Source organism: Arvicola amphibius, chromosome 11, assembly GCF_903992535.2.
Source record: "Arvicola amphibius chromosome 11, mArvAmp1.2, whole genome shotgun sequence".
In the NCBI taxonomy this organism is placed as follows: domain Eukaryota; kingdom Metazoa; phylum Chordata; class Mammalia; order Rodentia; family Cricetidae; genus Arvicola; species Arvicola amphibius.
The window spans coordinates 118,477,475-118,504,257 of record NC_052057.2 but is presented as its reverse complement, the minus strand read 5'-3'; the positions used below and the strand labels follow the sequence as shown (position 1 = coordinate 118,504,257).

At 41.1% G+C, this 26,783-nt stretch overlaps 2 protein-coding genes across 2 annotated transcripts in view; both read right to left on the bottom strand.

Moving 5' to 3' along the window:
- The window catches only part of Rad54b (RAD54 homolog B), a 71,547-nt gene that overhangs the window by 33,938 nt on the left and 10,826 nt on the right, over positions 1–26,783 (bottom strand). The gene's annotated exons all lie outside the window — the stretch shown is intronic.
- Positions 5,438–12,472, bottom strand: LOC119826813 (fibrinogen silencer binding protein). Its single transcript, XM_038348304.1, has 2 exons — positions 12,041–12,472; positions 5,438–6,954 (listed from the first exon to the last, which is right to left on the bottom strand). Exons 1-2 carry the CDS (start codon positions 12,412–12,414, stop codon positions 6,429–6,431), a joined length of 900 nt encoding a protein of 299 aa, XP_038204232.1. The 5' UTR covers positions 12,415–12,472; the 3' UTR covers positions 5,438–6,428.

Here is a 26,783-nt window from a genome sequence, read left to right as displayed (position 1 = left end):
ATAAATAGAGAACTATGAAGGAACACACCCAATATCAATCTTGGGCTTCTACAAACACACACGTGCTTGTGTGCGCAGGCAAAACACCTATGCCCATAAATTTCTTTTGGTTTCTCTGCGTGGCCCTAGCTGTTCTGGAACTCAGTCTGTAGACCAGAATGGCCTCAAACTCAGAGATCCACCTGCCTCTGCTTCCAAGTACTGGGATTAAAGGTGTGCGCTACCACCACAAGGCTATAATTTTCTTAAAATATACAATATATAAATGGCTTAGAATTGAAAATTACCTCTAACTTTATTCACCTAATAAAAAACAGCGAATGTCAAAGTTCAAGTGTTATATGTAAAATAAACATATATTTCTTTCCACTCAAGATCTATACAATGGAATATTATTCCACAATAAAAATGCAATGAACAACTAATAAGAGGAGAGAGGAAAAATAGAATACTAAAAACATTAAGGCAGTCTCATAATCAGGGTTACTATTGCTATGATGAAACATCATGACCAAAAACTAGTTGGGGAGGAAAGGATTTATTTATACTTCCACATCATAGCTCATCATTGGAGGAAATTAGGATAAGAACTCAAACATGGCAGGAACCCTGAGGCAGGAGCTGATGCAGAGGCCTTGGAGGGGTGCTGCTTACTGGCTTGCTCTCCATTGCTTGCTCAGTCTGCTTTCTCATAGAGCCTAGAACCACCAGAGCAGGAAAGGCAGCACCCACAATGGGCGGGGCCCTCTACATCAATCACTAATTAAGAAAATGCCCTACAGGCTTGCCTGCAGCCCAATCCAATGAATGCATTTTCTCAGTCAAGACCCCCATCTCTAAAATGATTCTAGCCTTCGTCAGGTTAACATAAAATGAGCCGGCACAGATAGGTTATTTTTTTAAAGCAGTAATTAGAAATTACATGAAATTTTAAAACAGGCAAACGTTATGCAGGTGTTTGTTTGAGTAGGATCTTGACATAGAGGTCAGGGTGACCTCTAAGTTGTGAGGTTCTCAACTCACCCTCCCAGCTGCTGGCATTAAGGGCCTGAGTCGTCATACTTGGTTATGCAGGACTTTAAACAGTTAGCACTGGTTAAGTGAGGTGTGAAGAAACTGATCAGGAAAGAGTAAAGAGGGAACCGGAAAGTGCTAATATTCTGAATCTTTGTTTTTTCCAAAGGCTGGAGACTGAACCCAGGACTTCCTGCATGCTAGCAAAATAATGATTGTAAACTCCTCATGGGAGGTAGACATATGAATATTCACTACAAAATTCTTTCAGTGTTTTGGTATGTCTGAATTAATAAAATGTTTGGAGTCAGAAATTGTTAACAAGTAAACTCAAACACAAAGACCTACTAACAATGAAGTTCTCACGATGCATTGGCTTCAGTTTTCATGTGGAGTCAGACATATCTGACACCGAGCTCATTTGACGGAGCGCTTGCCCAGCACGGGTCTGACCCTACGCATTGCCTAGATGAAGCATGGCGCACACCCAGAACCCAGCACTTGGATGATAGAGAAAAAAACTTTAAGATCATCTACAGGTAAAAGGGGAGTTCAAAGCCAACCTATGTTACATCAAACTGTCTCAAAAGCAAAAAAAATAAATATTAAAATAAGCAAATTGATCTGATGAGTGACATTTTTATTTGCATTTACTCATTTTTCATTATTTACAAAGCAATTAAAAATAATATAATTTCAAATTATACCTACTAGCTTAATCAATTCGAAAGACTAAAAATACATTAATTATCCTGGTGGGGACACAAGTACTTAATATATTATTTAAAAGAACTAAATAAAAGTACATGTTTAGACAAAAAACATAGTATCTCAAAAATGTATACAAAAATTCAGAATTATTCTGTTCATTTTAATTAGATTGTCTAACTTACAAACTTACTCCTGTATTTATAGACTACGTACTTCATTTACTTCTTAAGTATTTACAATCAAATATTTTGAGAATTTGTGGACTTAAGGTTTTTTTAAAGCATGATATCTAGATACAGTATATTTGGTATCTATTACAGTCTTCTAGACAATTTTTTATTTCAAGTTTGCTTTATCAAAAACTTTTACCTCTACTATACTACAATCTGACTTATGGCACCAAAAAGAATATACAAATCAGTATAACTTCCTTATTATTAAAAAAAAGTGTATTAACAAAACATTCACTTAGCCACCCTCACCAAGTGTATACTTCAGTAAACACGTTCACGGTACTCAGAGTAAATGTCCACTTAGATGACATCACACCAGCAGGAGGCACAGGCTATAACATTTATGTGAGCAAACATGAACCAGAGGGTGACTCAAAAACAAAATTATACAAGTTGTCCCCTCACTATGCAAAAGGGGATTTATTTTGAATATTTCATGAGATTATAAACAATAAAGCTTAGCCGGGAGGTGGTGGCACATGCCTTTAAGTCCCAGCACCAGAGACAATCAGATCTCTGTGAGTTCGAGGCCAGCCTGATCTACAGAGCAAGTGCTATGACACCCAGGGCTACACAGAGAAACCCTGTCTCAAAATAAGAAGGGGGGAAAAGCTTAACTTTTCTCAGAATACTATTACATGCCACATCCACTTCAGAATATCTTATAATATATCTATTTATGTTCATATAGATAAGCTAGGGAGGGAGCAAAAGCTACCCGTTATTCAAATTACTAAGAGATCAAATGAAAGCCAGGCATGGTGCCGTACACCTTCAGTCCCAGGACTCGGAGGCAGAGGCAGGCGGAGTTCGAGGCCTAAACAGTGAGTTCCAGGACAGCCAAGACAATAATATAGAGAAACCCTGCTTAGAAAAACAAAAAAGAACAACAACAACAAAAAAGAGGGCGAGCAAATGAAATAATCATTTACCACACTTAAAGTCTCTCTACAGAATCACACCTAAAACAAGAACCAAACAAACCCCTCAGCATTGCCAGCATTTCCCAAACTGGAAGAGGCAGGCAGCTTCCTCACGGCTAGCAGAAGTTCCTCCTCAGTTCTGGCTCAGTGAAACCTGTCCTCAGCAAAATGCGCTCACAGCTCATAGGTCCTCAAGTTCAAAGTCTCAGTACCACAAAGGTGGGGAGATTTAGTTCAAAATCCCCATGCCACACTCTACAGGATCAAAGGAAAACAGTCTCAAGAAGGGTTCTGCGGTCAAATGACTAATCCCTCGCTCTACTTGGGAATTCTCATAGACCGCGCTTAAACCTCACTTTGAAAACACGGTTGCATAGGGGAAGAAATTAGAGAATGGGGCAGGACTATAAATTTTATAACTTTTACAATTAAAACAACACTGACTCATAAGAAACTGCAGAAGTTTACTCTGATGAATGGAATTCTGAATTTAAAATACAAAAAAAAAGTTTATTATTCTTCACAGCTCTTAACTGCTAACAAACTGTGTCACTTGACACAAGGAAACAGCAAATTTGAACAATGCCAGAGAAAAACGTGATTACAATACTATTTTATGTACAACAAAGAAATTTTCAAAGACATCTATTTTTTTAAATTTCCACACTGATTATGGAACTAAACCACCAAAAAAGATGTACTTTCTTTAAACACTGAATTACTTTCTAGAGACATTCCGCAGAACTAGTTTCCCAGAGACACTTTAAAGGGTTTGCTGTACAAAGTCAATACTCAGACTGGATGTTTATCACACCCAAGCGGCAGCATGCTGAAATAATGAGAATCATACTTCATATAACTTACTTTTAATAATTTCAAAAAAGGTTTCTACTATAGGCATATTTATTAAAATTATATTACAAAACATATTACCTCAAATTAGAAGATTCATTACATTTCAAATGAAAGTCACAGCACAGATTACAAAGGCAAACTGCCAAGGGAATACACATGACCTTGAACACTTGTATGGCTACATTTGATAGCGTTCTTCTCAACTTACATCCTTAATCCTGTTATCTCTCTTATCAAAAACGCCTTCAACAGCTTCTTACTTCATATTCAGTTAAATCTGACTCCTTAAAAACAGCATGTAGTGGAATCCATAATTTTGGTAACAACTGACATTTTATCCACATTACACTCCAGTGGGAAGCTGTCATGAAGCTGTCATGGAAGCACCAAGTTAATTCTCACCCTTTAACATCAGAATCCCCAGAGGACATTATTCCCAGAGGGCTGAATCCCACCCTAGTTTCTGATTCGCTGGATGGATTTACACTTCTAAGGAACTAACAGAAGGCTAGTTCAGGACTGACACAGTCGTCCTAACTCTAGTGTTGGTGGTGCGGTGGACAGCCCCCTAAGTCTTGATTACACTAGCAGAGCCCTGAATCATCTGCCACAACCCTCACCTGGGCCTTTTACGGGGAAGACCACCACCTGGAAGCCTGAGAGCTGGGGGCTGGCGTGCCTAAACTGTTTTAAAAGAATTCTGAATGACTTGCCAACGTTTAAATATTAGAAATGTTCACATGAAATACAGATTCCTGACATATTCCTGCATGTTAAATTTCAACTTGAACCCAATGTAGTCAAGAAAGACATCCACTGGGCACCCTTATCCAGCACCCCAGAGGTGGATGATCTTGGTGAGACGGAGGCCAGCCTGGTCTGCCTAGTGTGTTCCAGGTCATTGGAGTTACCAAAAGCCAAATCTTCCTACCTATTCTCACTTAACACTGCCTGGCTTAGACAGCATTTGTGCTTGGACACAGATTCACTCCATCCCATTCTGTGAGTGTTTTTGCAAGAGTTCACTCTGACATCAAGTACCCTTTATCCCCACTATTTCTGAAACTCTACCTGCCCCATCCGAAAGTCTGGCTTTTTAAAGTCTTTCCTCATCAAGGAATCCAGAAAAAAAAAGACACACATTAAATATTTAACATAAATTCAATATGTAAGATTTATAAAAATCAAGATTTTATTTTTATGAATATACAATATTTAAAAACCATACTTACAAAAATCTACAAGTTAAATGTTATGTAAACATGATCTTGGCTATTGTCATTCTAAGTAGTTTTCATTTTGTTTAATTCTAATTTTACTGCAAAGGAAACAGTTTCCAGAAAAAAACACTGAAAATGAATTAAGGTAATTTTAATCACATGGTCAAATATGTAATATTTTCAATAAAAAAACACGATCTCTTTTCGCAGAACAAAAGCTGGAGGAAGGGCAGGGTAGAGACACAACTCCCCAGACTTCATGACCCAACGTGTACCAGTAAGTTCTCTTTTGGTCACCTGGAGACGAGGCCTCAAACACACCAGGAAAGTGCTCTAACCTTGAGCTACATCCCCAACCCAAAAGGCGATTCTAATTAAATAAATTCTCCTAATTAATTAAATAAATTCTGAGATGTTTTACTTCTATAGAATAAGGAATAAAAATTACTACCACTATTACTCCCTGCTTCCTCAAAAAAAAAAAAAATAACCAAAAAAAAGAACTAAGTACTGATACTTATTCTGCCATAAAAAGCTGTGCTACCTGAAATAAATGATTGTGTCCTCTCTGACCTCAGTTTCATTACCTCTAACCAAAGTGTTCTCCAAATATCTCCAGTCTCTAAAGCTAACACCATTCTTTCACAACCAACGTCATGCACACACACTTTCTGAACCGTTAGAATAGCACACAACTACAATCCCAGTGTTCAGACGGCCGAGGCAAGAGGAGCTTGTGCTCCAGGACAGCCTGGGCTACAGTCAGATCTCATCTCAAAAAAAATCAGGACTAGGGATATAGCTTACCACTAGGTACTTATTCCAACACCAATACACACACATTCTCTCTCTCTCTCTCTCTCTCTCTCTCTCTCTCTCTCTCTCTCTCTCTCTCTCTCTCTCTCTCTGTGTGTGTGTGTGTGTGTGTGTGTGTGTGTGTGTGTGTGTGTGTGTGTGTTTTAACTCTAACTTTCAAAGTTGTAGCTAAAACTGTTGAAGATTCAGTACTTTGGAATACAATTTAGACACTTACACAATTGTGAGCATTCTGTTTTGTTTGACACAGGACTTCACAGGCACAGGCTGACCTTGAAATTGGGACGGCCTTGACCTTCTACCTGCCTCTCCCTCTCCAGTGTTGTGGTCACAGGCTTACGCGCCAGGGGCAACTCTATCTGTATTATTTCTCTAATAATCAAAATAAAAGATCATAAAGTCAACAGCTAAATGCCTTAGGGAGAACAATGAACTGGTTTATCATGTCAACCAATCAGTAAATTTTAGTATCTAAAGAGAAAATTAAATACTTAGAAAACTGTATAAAAAAAAGTAGAGAGAGGGAGGAAAAGAAAATCACGTTAAAAGCTTTTTTCTAAGAGAGATTAACAACATTTTTATAGGACATGTGTGCTCAGCTTCATGATATTCCCAAATTAATTCTGACAAAATTAAAATTATCAATCTGAAAACTCTTAGAGACTACTACATTCGGGCAGATTACGCCGTAAGCGAGAGGCTTTCAGCTTCTCCACTTCAATCTTCACTCTGAGCAGCTCCTCCTCCAGCTGCTGCCTTCTTCTCAATCCATCCCTCTTTTCCTGAACATACAATCCGAAATTCTTTTGATTTTCTAAGATTATCTGATGTTCCTCTTTTAACATTTGCAGGACCTGAGGGTCATATCTTAGCAGAGACCTAATGTGTTCTCCACTTTCACGATGAAAAAGATCATCTCTCCTTGGAACAGAAGATGGAGATGATGTCATTCTCATATCAACAGAGGAAAGTGACGGAGACAAGGGTTCTTCCATAACATGTACTAATTCATGTTCTTCTCTTTGCTCTAAAGCATCACTGTGTTGAGGATTTGGAAGCACTGGAGGGGATGATTTAATATCTTCTTCTTGCTTCACCTCTACCGTAATAGCAACAGGATGGTGATCCGCCACCACCTGTAGTGAACTGGTGCCAGCCTGCGCAGCCTCATCCAAGCTTGCACTACAGCACATATAAAGAAAGAACAGTATAAACAATAAACATATTTATAGAACAATTTCATACGTATACGCTCAATATTTCATAATAATATACACTTAACTATAAACCTTTGAATAAAGGGTGAAGGCATACACCTATATCCCCAGCACTAGAGATGCTGAGACAGGACGATCTCAAGTTCCAGGACAGCCTAGGCTACACACCACACTATGTCAAGAGAAAGAGATGGCCCTAGTGGCGCACACCTTTAATCCCAGCACTCAGGAGGCAGAGGTAGTGAATCTGAGTTCCAGGCCAGCCTGGTCTACAGAGTGGGTTTTAGGACAGCCAGGGCTACACAGAGAAAGCCTGTCTCAAAAAAACAAAAACAGAAACAAAACCAACAACAACATGGACCCATGGGATTTTCTTGTTGTGGAGAGACTTTCCCAAGTCCCGGGTTTGTAGAAGGCATTTCTGTATTTCCTCACCCCCAATACGGCTTTCTCCAACTGCTTTCGACTGTTGTCTACTACCTGTTACAGCTCAAGAATCCCCTTGCCTTTCAGTTCTTGAATGGGCATTGAAAACGAACCCAATCAAGACCCCTAGGCAGGGTGAGTGGTGGAAGTGCAAGGCCAGTCTGGTCTACAGAGCAAGTTCCAAGGCAGCCAGGGCTACACACACACACACACACACACACACACACACACACACACACCCTCAAAAACCAAAAAGAAAAGAAAGACCCCCTGGGCTGTTTTACAATTACAGTTGTGAACAGTCATGTGGTGCTGGGAATTGAACTTTAATCCTCAGGAAAGCAGCAGTGCTCCTAACTGGCTCTCTCTAGTAACACAGTTTCTATGTCTCTGTCATGACTTCAGCATGATTTTTTTTAGAACTCAACAGTCAGGTGATGCTCTTGTACCTGCTACCACCTCCCTGCGTAGTAATGGTAACGGAGCTATTAACAGACCCTAACGCCTCTTCTTGTCCCCCTACTTCCACCCCACTCCCACCAAACACAGGACAGTAGCTACTGGAAGTGGAAGTGAGGGAGGTACCAGAGACAGAAAGACAGGGAGAGGGTCCAGCCTAGGTAATAATAAAGATGCTGAACTTCCATCCAATATGACTGGCTTCTTCCTCGCCCTCTGGATCTGAGAAAGAGATCTGGAAGCTTAAAACACAGACAGGCCTTGTGGGCTTTTTCTCCTGCAGATAGGACCCCTGCTGATGAACTAGCTTGACAAATTCAAGGCCAGATCAGGACATGTTTACAGTTGCCCCAATCAGCCAACTTGTGTGTCTTCAAATCCACCAAGGAAGGAAATCCTTTCAAAGACTTAAGCAAACAAACTAGCCCTCAAGAAGCTAGCTTCTGCTTCCCACGTCCCCAGTCTGCTTTGCCTTTCTCTCTGTGTGACTGCTTGTGTGTGTGACTGCGTGTGTGTGTGTGTGTGTGTGTGTGTGTGGTGTTTCCCCACCCCCAATAAAAGCCTTTCTTCAACTGCTAAAAAAAAATGATTTAAAACTATACAAAAAGGGGCTGGAGAGATGGCTCAGCCATTAAGAGCATTGCCTGCTCTTCCAAAGGTCCTGAGTTCAATTCCCAGCAACCACATGGTGGCTCACAACCATCTGTAATGGGGTCTGGTGCCCTCTTCTGGCCTTCAGGCATACACACAGACAGAATATTGTCTATATAATATAAAATAAATAAATATTTTTTTTAAAAAACTATACAAAAAGTGTTTAACAGAAGAAACGACTAAGACCATGACTTTAATAATGTATCCATTTAGGTATCCTCCATCCTCCATCTGTTCTGTTTGTGGTGCTGATAACGGAGTCAAGATCCTGGGCACGCTCTCTTCATCCCTAACCCTCTGTTCTTAAATTAGGCTCTTACCATGAAATTACAAATACTGCACAAAGTTAGTGAAATAAAGAAAAGCTACTTTGTGAGTGCACATGTGGGCTGTGTGAGCCTGTGTGTCTGTGTGTGTTGTGTACACACGAGTGTGGGTCCTCACAGAGACCCAAGCACTACTATTTTTTTAGGTACAGTTTCTCTGAACCTGAAGCTCATCCACTGAACTCTGGGATCCACCTGTCTGAGTCCTCTCAATGCTGGGAGAGCTGGCATTGTAGTATTTTACAAAAGGTGTCCTGGGTCTGAATTCAGAGCCTCATGCTTGTGTGGCAGGCACCTTATAAAGAGAACCACTCCCAGAATTAAAGAAAAGTGGAAGGAAGGAAGGAAGGAAGGAAGGAAGGAAGGAAGGAAGGAAGGAAGGAAGGCAGCCTTTTTTTTTTCTTACATTTACTTATTTGTGTGTGTGTGTGTGTGTGTGTGTGTGTGTGTGTGTGTATTTGGAGGTCAGGTTCCCTCTTCTCCCCCTCCCCATGGAGGTACTAGGATCAAAGGCAAGCCGTAGGGCTTGGCAGCAAATACTTTTACCAACTGAGCCACCTCACTAGTCCTGAAAAACCATTTAAATGTTCTCAAAGAGACTTTAAATTGTCCCTCCGTTACTGAGGTTCTTAAATTAAGCTGTAAAGAATCACCTGACGTTTTCTCCTGCTTTTGTTCTCCTGGACTATCTACAAACCATAAAAGCCGACGACTTTGAGGAAGATGGCAGAGACTATTTATGGGACCAAACATAAAAGTATTTCATTGCTACTTCATAACTGTAGTTTTGCCACAGTTATGAATCATAATGTAGATACCTGATACGTGACCCCTGAAGGGGTCACAGCCCACAGGTTGAAAACCGCTGATCTAGACTAAAGTATAAGATAAAAAAGGTTGAAACTATGAACAAATTTTACATTATCTTCATAATTTCTACTGCAAAGTAGCATGTAGCATATAAAAATAAGCATTATACTTCCGTATACATTAAAGATATGCTTATGCTGGATTATTCACTCCATAATGGTGAACATTATAAGTAATAAAACAAAACACTAGAGAAAGTCTCAAGGAAGATAAACAGAACTAAAAATTTCTAAAAGCTGAAAATCTAATTTAGAGGATCAAAAGATTATAAAACATAAATTATAATCTGCTATTTAGAGAGACATAAAAATATCTAAAAATCATTCTAAGTTGTAAAGTAAGTTACAAAATAGAATAGATTCTTTAAAAAAAAAAAAAAGACAGGGGGCTGGAGAGATGGCTCAGAGGTTAAGAGCACTGACTATTCTTCCAGAGGTTCTGAGTTCAATTCCCAGCAACCACATGAAGGCTCACAACCATCTGTAATAAGATCTGGTGCCCTCTTCTGGCCTACAGGGACACATGCAAGTAGAACGCTGTATACATATTTAATAAATAAATCTTTTTTTAAAAAAAGACATAACACATGCAGTAAAATTCCATACTAGAGAATGTAATCAAATTAATAGTAATATTTGTGTAAAAATAAAATCAAAATTATAGATTTATAAACTTCTGGGATAATTAAGATTTGTGATAATCTCAGCTAAATACATATAAGCACATTAAATACACAAGTATATTAAATGAATAAGCTAACAGAAAAATATTAATGTAACATAAGTGGCCTATTTTTATATTCTTCCTTTTTTAAAAAAACTAATAAGCAGTTTAAACAACAGATAAAGAAATATACAATCAGCTGACTCATTCTTATCAGAAAAATGATGGTGTGTCAAAAACTCAGGAGGGTATGTTTGTGTTTACGATGATCAAAATACAAACAGGTAACTGCTTGTATTCTCCATTCACTGTGTTTTTTTTAAATAGACAACTAAAAGCACATTGTCTATGTATCCGTTTCAAATTATAAAAATCCAAATTTAGTGCCCAAAAGGTGTAGTTTTTAACAAAACCATTTTTCTCCAAGCTGGTTTTGAAAGTCAGGGCAGCCACAGTTTTCCTGTGGACGCAGGACCCCTCGGCACTCGTCACAGCGGGAAAAATCCACTGGTCCCCAAGGGGGGGCTTTTTTAAATTTATGCTAGAAATAAGCAGGATAGGATAAAAAGCTCAGAAATATTTCCTAATAAGTTACCAGAGCAACAGACAGGCTCAGCTGAAGTTTTCTTAACTTCAGGCTCCACAAGTAATCAGCAACTCTGTTTACCCAGGAAAGCACACGTGAGAGGCCTTCAACAAAGAGTTTACGGTTTGTTTAAATTACCTAACTGATTTGTAGAAAAACTGAGCTGCAATTTTTATCTATGTCAAGAGATAAGATTTGAATTAGTCACAGGTAACAGCTTTTAAGATTCTGAGGCAAACAATCATATAGAACAAGCTTAACCCAAAATTGTTTCCAAGCCCTAATCCAGGTTGCTCTCACTAAAACTGAGTTTTGTAACCTACAGAGCAATATCAAAGTGAAAGTACACCATTAATCAATTACACTTTATTATGCAACCTGAATCTCTTAATTAGGTATTAACTTCCTTTAGTGTTTCCTTCTTATCTATTTCAAATACATTGGAGAAACTAAACAGTCTTCACATACACAATCCTATCATTAATGACTGATTTTAGTTTTGTTAGTTCAGTGCACACTCAGGAAACATACACAGTAATAATTCATAAAAAACAAAATTTCCATCTGCTCCAAAACTAACTTCACACAAATTTTATATAAAACAATTCAAGAAACCCATTTCAACAAAATGTAATCTTAAATAAAAATAATGTATCTCAAAGGCAAATAATCTAATTTTAAGGCTTAAAAAGTTTATGAGATGTAATCAAAGTACATAATATATATATGGATGAAAATGTCATAATAAAACCATTACTCTGTATATGCTACTGAAGTCTTTAAAAAGTTAATTCAGTGATGTCACAAGCTTCATCCCACTAATTCTCCCCAGCCTTTACTTTTAGAAACTGCCCATGAAACAGGGCGAAGGCAGTGAAACCTGTTTAAATCAAGCGCAAGAGAAAAATTCCTCATAGCTTTACTATTTTTTTTTTAAGAAAGCAAAACAAAGACAGCATTCAGGCTCCCCTTGCGGGATGCTTACATGCACACCTCCGTCACAGCTAAGCAGAGCCCAAGAGCTAGGAGGCGCCATCATTCCCAACAACAAATAAAATAAGGCTTACCTTTGTGTGTGGCTCCTGTCTCTTATCAGGCAGAAACTGGAAATCTGGGGAATCATCTCCATAACTTTCTTGGTTGGCTCGGAAATACTGCTCTTAGAATCTGACTGGGCCCCCCTCTGCTGCAGTAGCTCCTGTTTGGCATACTCTTTGAGCCTTTTGTAAAGGCTGCGAAGGCCCTGGGCCGTGCGAGGGGGGCGGTCTACTGCAACTGCATTGTAGTTGACGGCTATGGCATCCCAGCACCTATTCTTCTCCACTATCACCGAGTTTTTATTAGTGTGCTCTTCGAGAATTTTCACGTATGGCTTCACGAGGCTTAGCAGATCAAGCTTTTCAGACAGGGTAAAATTGGAAGATCGAGCCTTCCCTACCATTGTTCTCTTGAGATTAAGTAGGCAGCTTCTGAATCCACCATGCAGCCTTCAGCTCTGCTCAGCTCTCTTCACAAACAGAAAGATCAGGCTTAACTAGGCTAGCCCCATTTAGGCCCACGCCTACAGGGGAGGGCTTATTAAAATTCCTCCAGCTTAAGCTGACGCAGGTCTGGGAAAGCTGCTTAAGCCAAGCCTGACCTACATAAAGCTTCTCACAGAAGGCAGGAAAGCACAAGCAAAACACTTGTGTGTAAAGAGAGCGGCTCCAGATAGGATTTAATGCACAAAGGTCTAGAGATAAGCACGGAACACAGCTTAAAATTGGCTAATTTCGTGAGAATATCAAATGCCCACACATGTATGCCTGGCTGACAGGCCGAAACAGCCCTGCACTACCACTTTAATAAGACAAAAGAGGGACTGGCTTTGCTGTTTGTTTACAGATCTAGTAGACCGAAAACTAGGAGACACGGGGGTGAATGTAGTTTTCCTGGCAGAGCTCTAATCACTGTGTCTGAGCGGGGTGTTCTCCCTAACCAAATCTGCACACTGCTGGTCCTGCTGTCAATCAGGAATTGCATATCCTCTAGCTAGTTAGGTTACACCAGCTCAGGCTGCAGTAAAGCTAAGCTTCCTCTTCATTGCAGTGTACAGCATCGCCTGCATAATTTGTCATTCTAGGAGAAATTTTTATTGAATAGATATAAAAACCAGATAAAAATATGCTTTATTATTCTACCTGTAATGTATATAAATATACTAGTCTGTTTTATCATACATAGAAATTAATGGTGAGAAACAGCACAATTATGTCTTAGATGGGAGTTCACAAACAAAATCATATTTCTATTAAAGCAAGATTTTTTGTTTATCTTAGTCACACAACTTGGATTCTGAGAAGAAACAATCTGGCCAGTAGCTTTCATGTTTAATCCTAGTTTAAAGCAGATGACAATCACAAAAACAAAACAAGCTTATCTGTTCCTGATATATTTGTCCAGACAGGAATTACCTGAAGCATGCATCAAAGGCTCGTGGTGTGGCTCAGTGCTACAGCAAGTGTTTCTCATGGACAAGGCCTTAGGTTTAATCCCTAGCACCTCAAAACAGAAGAAATAAGTAAATGAAACCAAACATGAACATATTTGAGCCAGTCAAAGGCTGGCAAGAGAGTTCATATGGTGAAGGCACCTGCTACAAGACTGATGGCCTGAATTTGATCCCGGAAACCCACATGGTGGAAGGAGGGAATCAACTCACAAAGTCATACGCATACATACATACATACATACATACATACATACACAAATATGTATACACATATGTATTTTTGTGTGTATATATGTATGTCTGCTGAGGAAGTAAGATCAGTTCTATAAAACAATTACCAACCTACACAAATGTCCCAAAGGTGGATCTACAACTGCTTTGTGGGCAGCTGCAGTACACAGAAGTGCTACAAAGAGGCCTCCTAGTGCACACGGCCTTACGACTGTTAGACACACGCTATACTTCTGATCTACAGTCTAGCCCCCAAAGTGACCTTGTTGAGCCAAGAAGCAAATACTAAATTCTCACTTTTTTTTAAAGCTGTTTGTTATTGATTTGAGACATGGTCTCCCTATGCAGTTCAAACTCCCAATGCAGCCTAGGCCAGCCTCCAACTCATGATTCTCCTGAGTGCTAGACAAGAAACGTGTACAAACAAGCCCAATGAGCCTTGCAACCTACAGCACGCTTTACCTATATTAGCTACCCAAAGGTAGGAAAAGAGAAAAGGGGTAAAAGCTGAGGCTAACGGCTTATTCTCCCAGGGAGGACGGCACAGCCCATGTTTAACAACACCTGCGACAGAAGAAAAATGGGCTGATGAAACGGTTCAAGCAATAAAGTTCTTGTCATTGAAAGCATGAAAACCGGAGTTTAGTTCCCCATCACCCATACACACATCTTTTTTTATATAATTTATTTAACTTTATTTCATGTGCGTTGGTGTGAAGGTGTCAGATCCCCTGGGACTAGAGTTACAGACAGTTGTGAGCTGCCATGTGAGTGCTGGAATTGAAACCCGGATCCTTTGAAAGTCAGTGCTCTTCACCTCCGAGACATCTCTCCAGCTCCCATATGCACAGCTTTAATCCCAGGCAGAGATGGGTAGATCTCTACGAGTTCGAGGCCAACCTGGTCTACAGAGCTAGTTCCAGGTTGGCTAGAAACCCTGTCTAGAAGAAGAACGAAGAAAGAAGAGGGAAGAAGAAGAAGAAGAAGAAGAAGAAGAGGAGGAGGAGGAGGAGGAGGAGGAGGAGGGGGGGGGGAGGGACGGGGGGGAGGAAAAAAGAAACGAGCAAAGCAACTTGGATAGGTATGGCAACCTACCTGCAATCCCTAAATTTAGAAAGCAAAGACAAGCGATCCCCAAGGTAAACTGGCGAGCTCGAGGAGCCCAATCTAAGAACTCCAGGTTTAGTCAGGAGCTTTGCTTTATTAAATAAAGTAAAAGTGCTGGAGGAGGACAGGACACCAACTGTAGCCTGCACACACATGCCCCCACACAGGCGCCCCCCCCCCCACATACACACAGCACATACACACACTGGCACATTCACCCACACAGGTGCTCGCTCACACACACACATCGCGCGCACACACACACACACACACCTGCACATGCACCTACCCACACAGGTGCACACATGCACACACACACCGCACACAGGTGCACACACACACACACATCTGCACATGCATCCACCCACACAGGTGCACACACACATAGCGCACGCACACACAACATAAACATGCAAAATAAAGAAAAGGAGGGGTAGATTTCTCCATATTAGCTAAGAACAATATTACAGGGTATACTTATAGACAAAATGACACACTCTAACCCTATTATGTTGATATCTGGGCTTCAGCGCGGATACCCTACAGTCCTCCTCTGTCTGCTAAGCACTGTGAATTAAAAAGCAGCCCCAAAACAGAACTCCTTATCTCAGCCCTAAAGCACAGCCATTTCTCTGATAGTCTCCATCCGCTAGACAGGCTAAAAGGCAGCACCTTAATTTCCTATGCCAGCCCTGTTTGCTCACTGTTGGGATCAGAAGTGAAACCATTTTGTGTGACCTAGAATAATGTAGACAGGAGCCAGCCACAAGCAGCTAAGAAGTGAGCCAATCCCAAAGCAGGCTTTGATATGCTAATAAACTAGTCAGAATTGGTAAGCTAATGAACCAGTCCTTAGCTGTGAACCCTAATGGCACAAAACTAATGCCCAATTAGTTGGACGATACAAAAAAAAAAAAAAAACTGGAAATTTGGAGGTGACTCTCCAACGCACTATTGTGCTCCTGGAAAGACACCCATCCACAAGGGGCTTTGACACTGGCCACTGTGGAACTGACTTCAGGAGGCTGAGGTAGGAAGATCACAGCGAATCCGAGACCAGACTGTGATAGAAGTAAAATGCTGACAAAGGAAGGTTGCAACCCAGCTCGGGCCTCTACACTGTGTCTCCCCTGCAGGGCTCCACTCGGTCTAACGCCATTTCCCCCAGACCTTTATCTTCAGCCCACTCTCTCAGCTAATCCTACAGAAGCTGTCTTCATGGAAGATGCCACTGTACTGCACAAAGAGTTTCGAGGTAGCCATGTGCTCGAGCCCCATAAAAAATAAACAAACAAATAAATAAAATAAGGACTCATATAAAAGACAAGAGAATAAAACAAAACAGAGGTGGTGTTGGGTGTGGCGCACGCGACAGCCCTAGCAGACGGAGGTGAATGAGGACCTGCTCAGGCTACATACTGAGATCTTGTCTCTAATCTTTAAAAAGAAAACCCGAAGCTGGAAGTGGTGGTGCACACCTGTAATCAAGCCCCTTGGGAGGCTGAGACAGGGAGAACACAAGCTTGAGACCGCATGCAAAGAAAATTCAATTTAAAAGCAGAGGTTAAACACTATTGCTATAGGAGACCCAGAAATCCCTGTGCCCACAGACAGCATTGGGGAACAGGAATGTTAAACACACAGGGTTGTCTCTTCAAAGCGAGAGATGTTTTCCAGCCAGGAGACTGAGGACTAAAGGTAGTTAACAGCCCGGTGACCTTTGTGCTGAGACAATGCCAGACCCTTCCCCATCCCTTATCTTGAGCCTGTTTGATCTGTCAATCTATGATGCTATCTTTCCCCAGACCCTTATCTTCAGCCTGCTTTCTCGATTACTACAGAACCTATCTTTAGGGAAGATGTGTCACTTGTACTGCACAAAGAGTTTCGATGTAGCCAAGTCTTAAGGTTTGTTGTGTACGAGGGATTGAGCTAATTATCACCAGGAAGCTTTTTTCTAAATTGTGCTGTGCTTATATGTGCCTAAAATAAACTCAGAGTTTGAATCAACACTGGCTAGGATGTATCCGACTCAGCTGCTTCTTATCTTCCAGACCAACACTCTGAGGCTTTGGTGGTCAGGGACCCTGGCAAATTATAATTTTATTTCCCCACACCGGGCCTGGCAAAAGTAGATTCAAAGTAAGTGAATTAAGTCCAAAGTACATGCCAGGGAAAAAAGTTTTCTTGAAAGACCACTTGAAGAACATGTCTTACAAAGTTTACAAAGCCTTCTATGAAGAACAGCAAGGATTAGGAAACTGTGACCATACCCACAGGAGATGGGGAAAGAGGAACTTAAAGATAGCCTACACTAGATAGATAGATAGATAGATAGATAGATAGATAGATAGATAGATAGACAGACAGACAGACAGACAGACAGAGTACACTGCGCTCAAGCTCACTTGCAGCCCCAAATCCACAGTCTGTAATATCTCTAAAGCAATAGGTGGAGAGGTGGCTCAGCGGGTAATAGCATGCTCTACTCTCGCAGAGGATCCCAGTGTGGTTTCCAGGACCCTGATCAGCAGCTCACAACCACCTGTAACAGCTCAAGGGGATCTAAAGCCTCTTCCACGGGTCCCTTGCATTCACACGCACATGCCCACAGAAATCACAACATACACATAATTAAAATTAATAATGCTAAAAATATGACTCAGCAGTTAAGACCACTGGCTGCTCTTCCAAAGGTCCTGTATTCTATTCCCAGCACCAATATGGCAGCTCACAACCATCTGTAACTATTTCCTAGGAATCCAAAACCCTCTTCTTCTGACCTGTATGCACACCAGACACACACATGATGTATAAACAAGCATGCAGGCAAAACATTCATACCCATAAAATAATAAAAATGACAAAAATAACTATTTAAAAACAAAGAAAGGAAGGTAAGAAGTTCAGCAAGGGTGGGTAGGAGCACTTGTTTCCCATGGGAGCCTGATAACCTGAGTTCAATTCCTAGAATCTACTTGGAGGAAGAGAACTGACTCCACAAGTTATCCACCGACCTTCGTGTGTGTGTGTATGTGTGTGTCTGTCCGTGTGTATGTGTGTGTCTGTCCGTGTGTATGTGTCTGTCTGTCTGTGTTGTGTGTGTGTGTGTGTGTGTGTGTGTATGTTGCATTTAAAGTCCAGTATGCCAACACACACACCTGCAATCCTGCTACCTGGAAGGAGGATGCAGGATGATCCGGAGCTCGAGGTCAGTGTTGTCTGCACAGAGTTCTATGCCAGCCTGAGCTACATAGGACCGGATCAACATCCTTATCTCCCACCCTCCCAGCCCCCAAATTCTACAGACACGTAATTCCTAGCTTTGAATCTTGGAAGAGCTAAAAGCTACATCAACAAATACACCTAGTACCAAAACCTTGGTTTTTAAATACCATTCTCTACTAAAATGGAAGTATAACCTTTGGCTGCTTTCAAGAGACAGGCCAGGACTGGTAAGAGCTCAGTGGTAAAAGTACTTGCCATGGAGACCAACAGTCTGAGTTCAATGCCCAACATCTACATGGTAGGAAGAGAACACCAGACCTCAAAGCCATCTTCTGACCTCCACATGTGCTGCAGTATGTATACACACACACGCATACATACAATAAATAAAAATACAAAAAAATAAGGTCTTATTATACTATACTACAATGTATACTAATGGACATTACTAAAAATTTGTGAGGCTTCTGATAAAAAAAACATTTTATAAAATTCCTAAGGAATTAAAAAAAAACTTAACATGAAGATTATCAGAAAAGAAGTGTAAGAACCCTTGTAAAGGTCTGAGTTAACTGGAGTAACACACACACACACACACATGAACTCACATACTCATACATGAACATACACACTAATGCACACTTACACATAGAACACATCCTTGAACACATTCAAACATACAAAGGAACACACACATTCATACACACACACACACACACACACACAACGCACACATTGATAAGTGTTATAATTCACAGACTAAAACAAGTTTTGTGAATTAATTAGTAAGTAAATGAGGAAAAAGGAAAAGTTTCCCCTTTATCAGAATGCCAACTAATAAATATAAATGGAATTACAAAGTCTACCTTTGGCAGAAAACATACACACATAATAAATTTCAGCAAGAATCAGCTTCTGGGCTGGAAATGTAGCTCAAAGGTATACCATTTGTCTAGCATGTATAAAGATTTCTGACTAATCCTCAGCACTGAAATCAATACTGTCAAAGTAACTCCCTAAGGTTACTTATTAACCACAGTGTGGAAACTACTTTAGATGGAGTCAAAAGAAACCTCCACACACCATTTTGTTCAAATAAAACTAACATCACCAGTAACGGGACAGACATCGTGACAGCATGAACCTCCTAGTGTCATACAAAAATGTATGAGCTGAAACAACATCAAACAAATCTCAGTCAGAACACAGCGCTTGACCAGCATTATTTAAAAGTCGAAATGCCAGTCTGGGTGAAAACTGGCTCTCCAGAAGTATGTGAAAAGCCCAAACCTGTAAGCAGGAGAGTCAGGGCCCAGCAGATCCCAGGGACTCACTGGCCAGCTAGGTTAGCCAAAATGGTGGCCCCAGGTCCAGCGTATCTGAAAAGTAAGGTGGAAAGGCTGGGTGCTGATGTGCCCCTCTGACCCAGCACTTAGGAGGCAAAGTCGGGCAGACCTCTGAAAGCTCAAAACCAGCCTTGTCTACATATCACGTTCCAGGCCAGTCAGATTACAAAGTGAAACCCTGTCTCAAAAACAAAACAAAATTAAAAAAAAATAAATAAAGGCAAGACAACAAAATATAGCTCATAATACTGAACTAACAGAGAAAAGAATTGTACCATAAACATTATCTTAATCCATTCAGGCTGTCATAACAAAACACCACAGAATGGCTTTTTATGCACAACAGAAATGTATTTCCTACTATCCTGGAGACTAGAGACTCTGAAACCAAGGCACTGGACTATGAAGCGTGTGGTGAAGGTGCACTCTCAAAGGTGGTGCACAGGAGTATCCTGCGTCCTTACACGGTGAAGAGGCAAGGGCACTCTAGAAAGCCTATTTTTAATTGTTTTTAGATTTATTTTATTTTTATGCTTGCACGTATGTATGTACACCATGTGGATGCCCAGTGCCCACAGAGGTCAAAAGAGAGCATCAAATCCCCTGGAACTGGAATTACTGATAGCTTCGAGTCACCACGTGGGTCTGGGAATTGAACCTGGGTCCTATGGAGGAGCAGTCAGTGCTCTCAACCTCTGAGTCATCCCTCCAGCCCCCAGAACCTGCTCTTAAAGAGCAATGCACACATGCACGAGGCTCCACAGTTTATTAAATATGCACCCAAAACTTGAGGGCGAGTAGGGCATCTGGCCAGCAGTTTATTTTCAACAAGTTCAGAAAAAGAAAAAGTACATATACACACAACTCTCACAAAAAGTACAGTTCACGAATATTTATATCAGTCTTAAATATTTAGGGAAGTGGGGATCTTGCTATATGGCTCAGGCAGACCCAACTCTCCTCAAGCTCCAAAGTGCTGGTATTATAAGAGTGCATCACCACATCTGACCCAAATAATCTGAAGATATGAATAGTAAAAGTTTAAATTTAAAAATAAAACAAAAATCACATTCTAAATATCAAATATCAAAAAGTATAAGTATATACTTATAGTATAGCTGAGCATCAAGAAAAGATACACACATTACTCAGGCATTGGCAATGAAAACAGACACGTACTGCCCTCTGTAAAGGTCAGCTGACCATTACCTACAGAATAGTGAATGCACGCTCTGTACCATCTACTCCAAGGTATTACACACACCCCACACATATTTTCAGATATATATATATATACATATATATATACATACATAAATATATATATATATAAGCTAAAATGAGCGTGTACACACAGAGACACACTCATTTTAGCATTGTTTATAATACCAAAAGACCCCATGTCTTAGTTAGGATTTCTATTGCTGTGAAGAGAAATCATGACCATGGCAACTCTTACAAAGGAAAAACATTAAATTGGGTGGCTTACAGTTCAGAGGTCCAATCCATGATGGGACAAGGTGGCATGCAGACAGACATGGTGCTGGAAATTAGCTGAGAGTTCTACATCTTGCAGGCAACAGGAAGTGATCTGAGATACTGGGCAGTATCTTGAGCATATCTGAGACCTCAAAGCCCACCTCCACAGTGACACACTTCCTCCAACAAAGCCACACATCCTAATAGTGCCACTCCCTTTGGAGGCCATTTTCTTTCAAACCACCATACCACACAATCTAAATATTCATAAGTAAGACACTGATATGCTCATACAATGGAATCAGCTTTTTAAAAGAGTTAACTAGGCATGCTGGCAAGCACCTATAACTCTACTGAGGCAGAAGGATGATTACCAGCCTCGGCTGCACAGTGAAGACGAGGCCATACTTTGCTACAGAGCAAATATCTAGGGCCGAGGAAACAGCTCAGGGGCAGAGTGCTTGCCTCCCACTCTGGGTTCCACCTCTGGCACCACTGGGTTGAGCAGTGGGTTGAGCGAGCACTCCTGGGAAAAGCTGCATCTTCCAAAGGAAGCTCCTGCAAGGCTGCTAGAGCTCCAGGATGCAGGGTCTGGCTTCAGCATTGGTTAGGATTTTACTCTTTGTTTTGTTTTGGATTATTTTTGTTTGTTTTTGTTTTTTGTTTTTTGAGAGTGGGTCTTTCTATATAGTCCTGGCTGTCCTGGAACTCACTATGTAGGCCAGGCTTACCTCAGAGTCACAGGGACCAGCCTGTCTCTGCTCCAGAGCACTAAGATTAAAGGTGCCACCATGCCCGGCGCCATGGGCTGTCTTTAACCCCCTCAGTGTAGGGCCTAACATCCTGAGACTAACAGAAAAACTTCACAAAAGCATACTTTTTACCAATCAAAAGGCTAAGAATCATCAGATAACATGAGGCCTACAGTGAAATTTCTTTGTTCTGCTACCTACTTAATATTTCTACCAATGTATTTTTAAAGCTCCGTGATTTACGGCATTCTTTGCTGTTACTTTAAAAACTTTATGAAACTGAGCTGGGTGATGGTGGTGCACGCCTTTAACCCCAGCATTCAAGAGGCAGAAGCAGATGGATCTCTGTGAGTTCGAGGCCAGAAACCTGTCTCAAAAGGAGGGAGGGAGGGAGAGAGTGAGGGAGGGAGGGAGGGAGGGAGAGAGGGAGGGAGGGAGGGAGGAAGAGACACCATGTGGTTGCTGGGAATTGAACTCAGGACCTCTGGAAGAGCAGCCAGCCCCTAAGTCTTATTTATACATACTAACATTCACTGTATGTGAGCACATGTGCCACAGGGCCTGTGCAGAGGTCAAAGGATATCCCTGTGCGCTGGTTGTCTCCTTCCAGCTTTATGTGGGTTCTGAGGCCTGAACTCAGGTGACAGACTTGGGTGGCATCTTTACTGGCTAAGCCATCTCACCAGCCCTATTTTCTTTTTCTTTCTTTTGGTTTCTCAATACATGGTTTTCAGTGTAGCCCTAGCTGTCCTGGAACTTGCTCTGTAGACCAGGCTGTCCTCATAGAGATCCGCCTGCTTCTGCCTCCCGAGTGCCACGACCACCCAGCTCCAGCCCTATTTTCTGTCATATCCAGAATATCCAAATCCTATTTAAGAGAGAAAATAGATAAAATATAAAATGCTGTGAAGCTACATAGAAATGATGGTTGTAGCCGGGTGGTGGTAGCGCACGCCTTTAATCCCAGCACTCGGGAGGCAGAGGCAGGCGGTTCTCTGAGTTCAAGGCCAGCCTGGTCTACAAGAGCTAGTTCCAGGACAGGCTCTAGAAACTACAGGAAACCCTGTCTCGAAAAAACCAAAAAAAAAAAAAAAAAAAAAAAGAAAGAAATGATGGTTGTACATCACTGTATTTGTTAAATGCCACTGAATTGTGTACTTTAAAATGGTTAAAATGGTGAATTTTGTTATGTCTATCACAAAAATACATCAAAAGCAATAAAAAAAATCACATTAATTTGATAATATTTTGCTGTACTCAAAATGCTAACCACAATATTATAAATATAATACTAACAGGTCTGACAAAGACCCCTCCATGTTCAACAAGCCTTCCCTCCAATAGGAGACAGCTCAGCACTTTCCCATTCTTTTGAACAGAAAATCTCATTTGGTAAGACTGCAACTTACAATCGTCCAAAAGACTTAGCACGTACATATATATTTATAAATACCATTCATTTAGAAAATAAAACTTCTAACATCTCTAGGAATGTATACATCTTGAGATATGTAAAAACACTTCTCTAGTTTCCCCACCGAGACTTTACCACAATATATCACAAAGGGTATGTTTAACCCTTCCCTCTCATGAAGGAAAGGGCTGAGACTGACTGGACAACAGCACCAAACTTCACATGTGTCCGTCCCCCTGCTCTGCGACACAGGGGGACTGGCTAGGGCCAAACACGTGACTGGAGGGGGGGGGGGGACAGGGTAAGGGGGTGTTAGAGGTAGGTTCCACAGCAAAGGAAGGGGAACACCGGCATTCTGCTGTCTCTCTCCCTTCGTATTTAGTCCAGGACCCCAAGCCACAGACTGTGCAGTCCACTCAGGTCTGGTGTTCCCTCCTGACTTAAACAGGAAGCTCACTCACAGACATACGTCTCCTGGGTATCTCTAATCCAGTCAAGCTGACAGCGAAGCTTGGGCATAACGAGGCGGCACTGAGTTCATAACCCTCATTACACAGGAAGGTGGAGCAAAGAGGAGTGACAAGGGGCTAAAGTGTAATTATCCTGCTTTGATGAAGACACACAGCAAACATGCACTGGAGGACCATGCTGTACCTCATAAATATGTATGCATTAACAAAAAATGTTAGCGCTGGGTTGATAGCTCAGTTGGGAGAGTGTTTGTCTTATAGGCACCACAGGACGTGAGTTCAGTGTCTAGAATCCGTGTAGAAAAAAGTCAGGCATGGTGGAATGTGTTTATAATCCTAATGCAAGAGAGGTGGAGACAAGCAGATTCTTGGAGCTTGCTGGCCAGCTAGTCTAGCCTTTCTGGCAATCTCCAGTCAATAAAACTCTATCTCAAAGTAAGAAAGAAGGGGGCTGGAGAGATGACTCAGAGGTTATGAGTACTGACTGTTCTTCCAGAGGTCCTGAGTTCAGTTCCCAACAACCACATGAAAGTTCACAGCTATCTGGAGTGAGTTCTGGTACCCTCTTCTGGCCTGCAGGCATACATGCAGACAAAATACTGTATAGATAATAGATAAAAATAAATCTTGAAAAAAAGAGAAAGTAAATAGTGCTGGACAAGCTACAGCTGAGGTTGTCTTCTTGCTTCCACATGCCCACACAGACTCACATACAAATGCACACACATACACTCACACACAGAGATATTTTAGCCAGACCCATGATGGCACACTCCTATAATCACAGCAGAAAAAGATGAGTATACAAAACAATAGGAGGCTAAGTAAGCTATGTGAGACTCTGCCTCAAAAAAAATTTAATTAAGCCGGGCGGTGGTGGCGCACGCCTTTAATCCCAGCACTCGGGAGGCAGAGGCAGGCGGATCTCTGAGTTCAAGGCCAGCCTGGTCTACAAGAGCTAGTTCCAGGACAGGCTCTAGAAACTACAGGGAAACCCTGTCTCGAAAAACCAAAATAGCCGGGCGGTGGTGGCGCACGCCTTTAATCCCAGCACTCGGGAGGCAGAGGCAGGCGGATCTCTGTGAGTTCGAGACCAGCCTGGTCTACAAGAGCTAGTTCCAGGACAGGCTCCAAAGCCACAGAGAAACCCTGTCTCGAAAAACCAAAAAAAAAAAAAAAAAAAAAAAAAACCAAAATAAATAAATAAATAAATAGAAATTTAATTAATTAATTTTTTAATGTTTAAAGAGCAAAAAAATGTTAACTACTCTGATTTTCATCATTACACATTATAAACATGAATCAAAATATTTTAATAACCTAAAAACCCAAATAATAATTTTAAAATCCTCTACTCTTCATTACCTCAATACTTCTCATCTTCCATTACTTTTCTTTTATTTATTTATTCATTTGTTTTTAGGTTTGGTTTGTTTTGGTGTGTGTGTGAGGCTGGGACTTGAACTCAGGACCCTGCACATGGTAGGCCAATGTTCTGCTGGTGAGCTATATTCCATCTCTTTACAAAAGGAAAACAAAAATCTTCTCTAGTCCTCTACCAGACCTCAAAATGCTGCTCCTGCTCGCCACACCAAATGTCTTTACTCTCATATACTGTCTTGCCTCCATTCACAACTCACATAACATTCCTTACAATATGATTCTTGCTGAGCTTCTGAAGCTGTCGCTCAGTAGTACCAAAGCACACAGGCTATCACATCCAGCGGCCTCAACTTGCCCAACTGACTTTTCTAAGTACTCAGAAGCCAAAGACTTTGGTCATGGGTGTCAACGACAGAAAACAGCACATCTTTCCAAATTTCCTTCATGAAATTTAGACTTCACCCTTATATTAGTCAGGGTTCTCTAAAGGAACAGAACTTGATGTGTATGTATGTATATGTGTTTATACACACACACACATATATATACATATACATACATATATATGACACTCCTAAGCCCATAGGTTCAACTCCTAACACTCAGGGCATGGAAGGAGAGAAAACTGTAAATGAGACAATAATATTATAATAATGTTATCAACGTTGACCTCAGAATGCTAGGTGAACTACTTTCAACTTCTTTACACAGGGGAAATTTTCAAAACAAAAAGGTAATGTGGAGACATATTTTAACCGAAATATACAGAATTCCATCCTCCTCCAGAATGAATTAGATCTAGAACTAAAAGGATGCCAAACAAGCAAGTTCAACCTCATCTCCATGCTTTTCTATGGTAAGTCTCTGCAGCAATCCACCAGACAACAAAACATTTCTGAGAGCAATCCTTTCTCCAGTTTGATCTCTCTGGGTGAGAGGCAGGGGAGTATCAGATGGTTGGAACAGGCTGCCCAGTCCACTGAATTAACTACATGAGAGAAGGGACTAAGGGCTAAATGAATTAACTCACTCTTCAATTTATCTTCACTGGTAAATCCTTCTCATACTTAGTATTGAAGAGAATGACAAATTATGTGTAGAACACAAATCGCAAATTAGTAACAGATTATATTATATCCCATAGTAAGAACATCATTCTCAGATGAAGAGATCAGCTACCATGGCATGAGAGAGAGAGAGACAGAGAGAGAGAGAGAGAGAGAGAAACAAAAAACAAAAACAAACAAAAATAACCAAGCACGTCTACCCTAAGCCTGACAGTGAAAGAGAAAGCCTGGGACAAAAGGCGGGGGAAGGTGTCTGGGAGGGAAGTAGGGAAAGGAGAGCAAATCAAAGAGGCTGCAGCCACACTGACAAGCCCAGACCTGTGCCTATGGAGCCTCCTAAATTGACACCAGCTCCAGAAGTCTCCCTCGCCCTCATCCTGACAATAATTCTTTTAGAAAGTTACAAAAGTGCATAAGGGGCCATAGGATGGCTAACCAGGGAAATACAGAATTCCTTTCTCTACCTACAAGAAATGAATTCACAAAAAGGCTGATTACACAGCTAGTATTCAGCAGCACTAGAGGTGAGGCCAACTCCCACAACCTGTCCATTCAAAGAAGCATGAATAAAATCACACCTTTCTCAGGCTGAATAAACTCTGGGACCACCTCACGTTTTTTAAGTTACCGAATCTCTAGCAGATACAAAGGAACCATAATTTTTGTAACTCAACTCAACAATGGAGATGAACATAGGTTAAATGTTTGTTTTCCTGCATTAATAATTCAAATCTGATTTGGCCTTTGCCAGTGGTCATTGCAGAGGATGTAAGGCTCTTATGAATGAGTACTGGAAAGGCAAGGCCCCCAGGGCTTCGGCCCAGACTATCCCTTGCCACTGC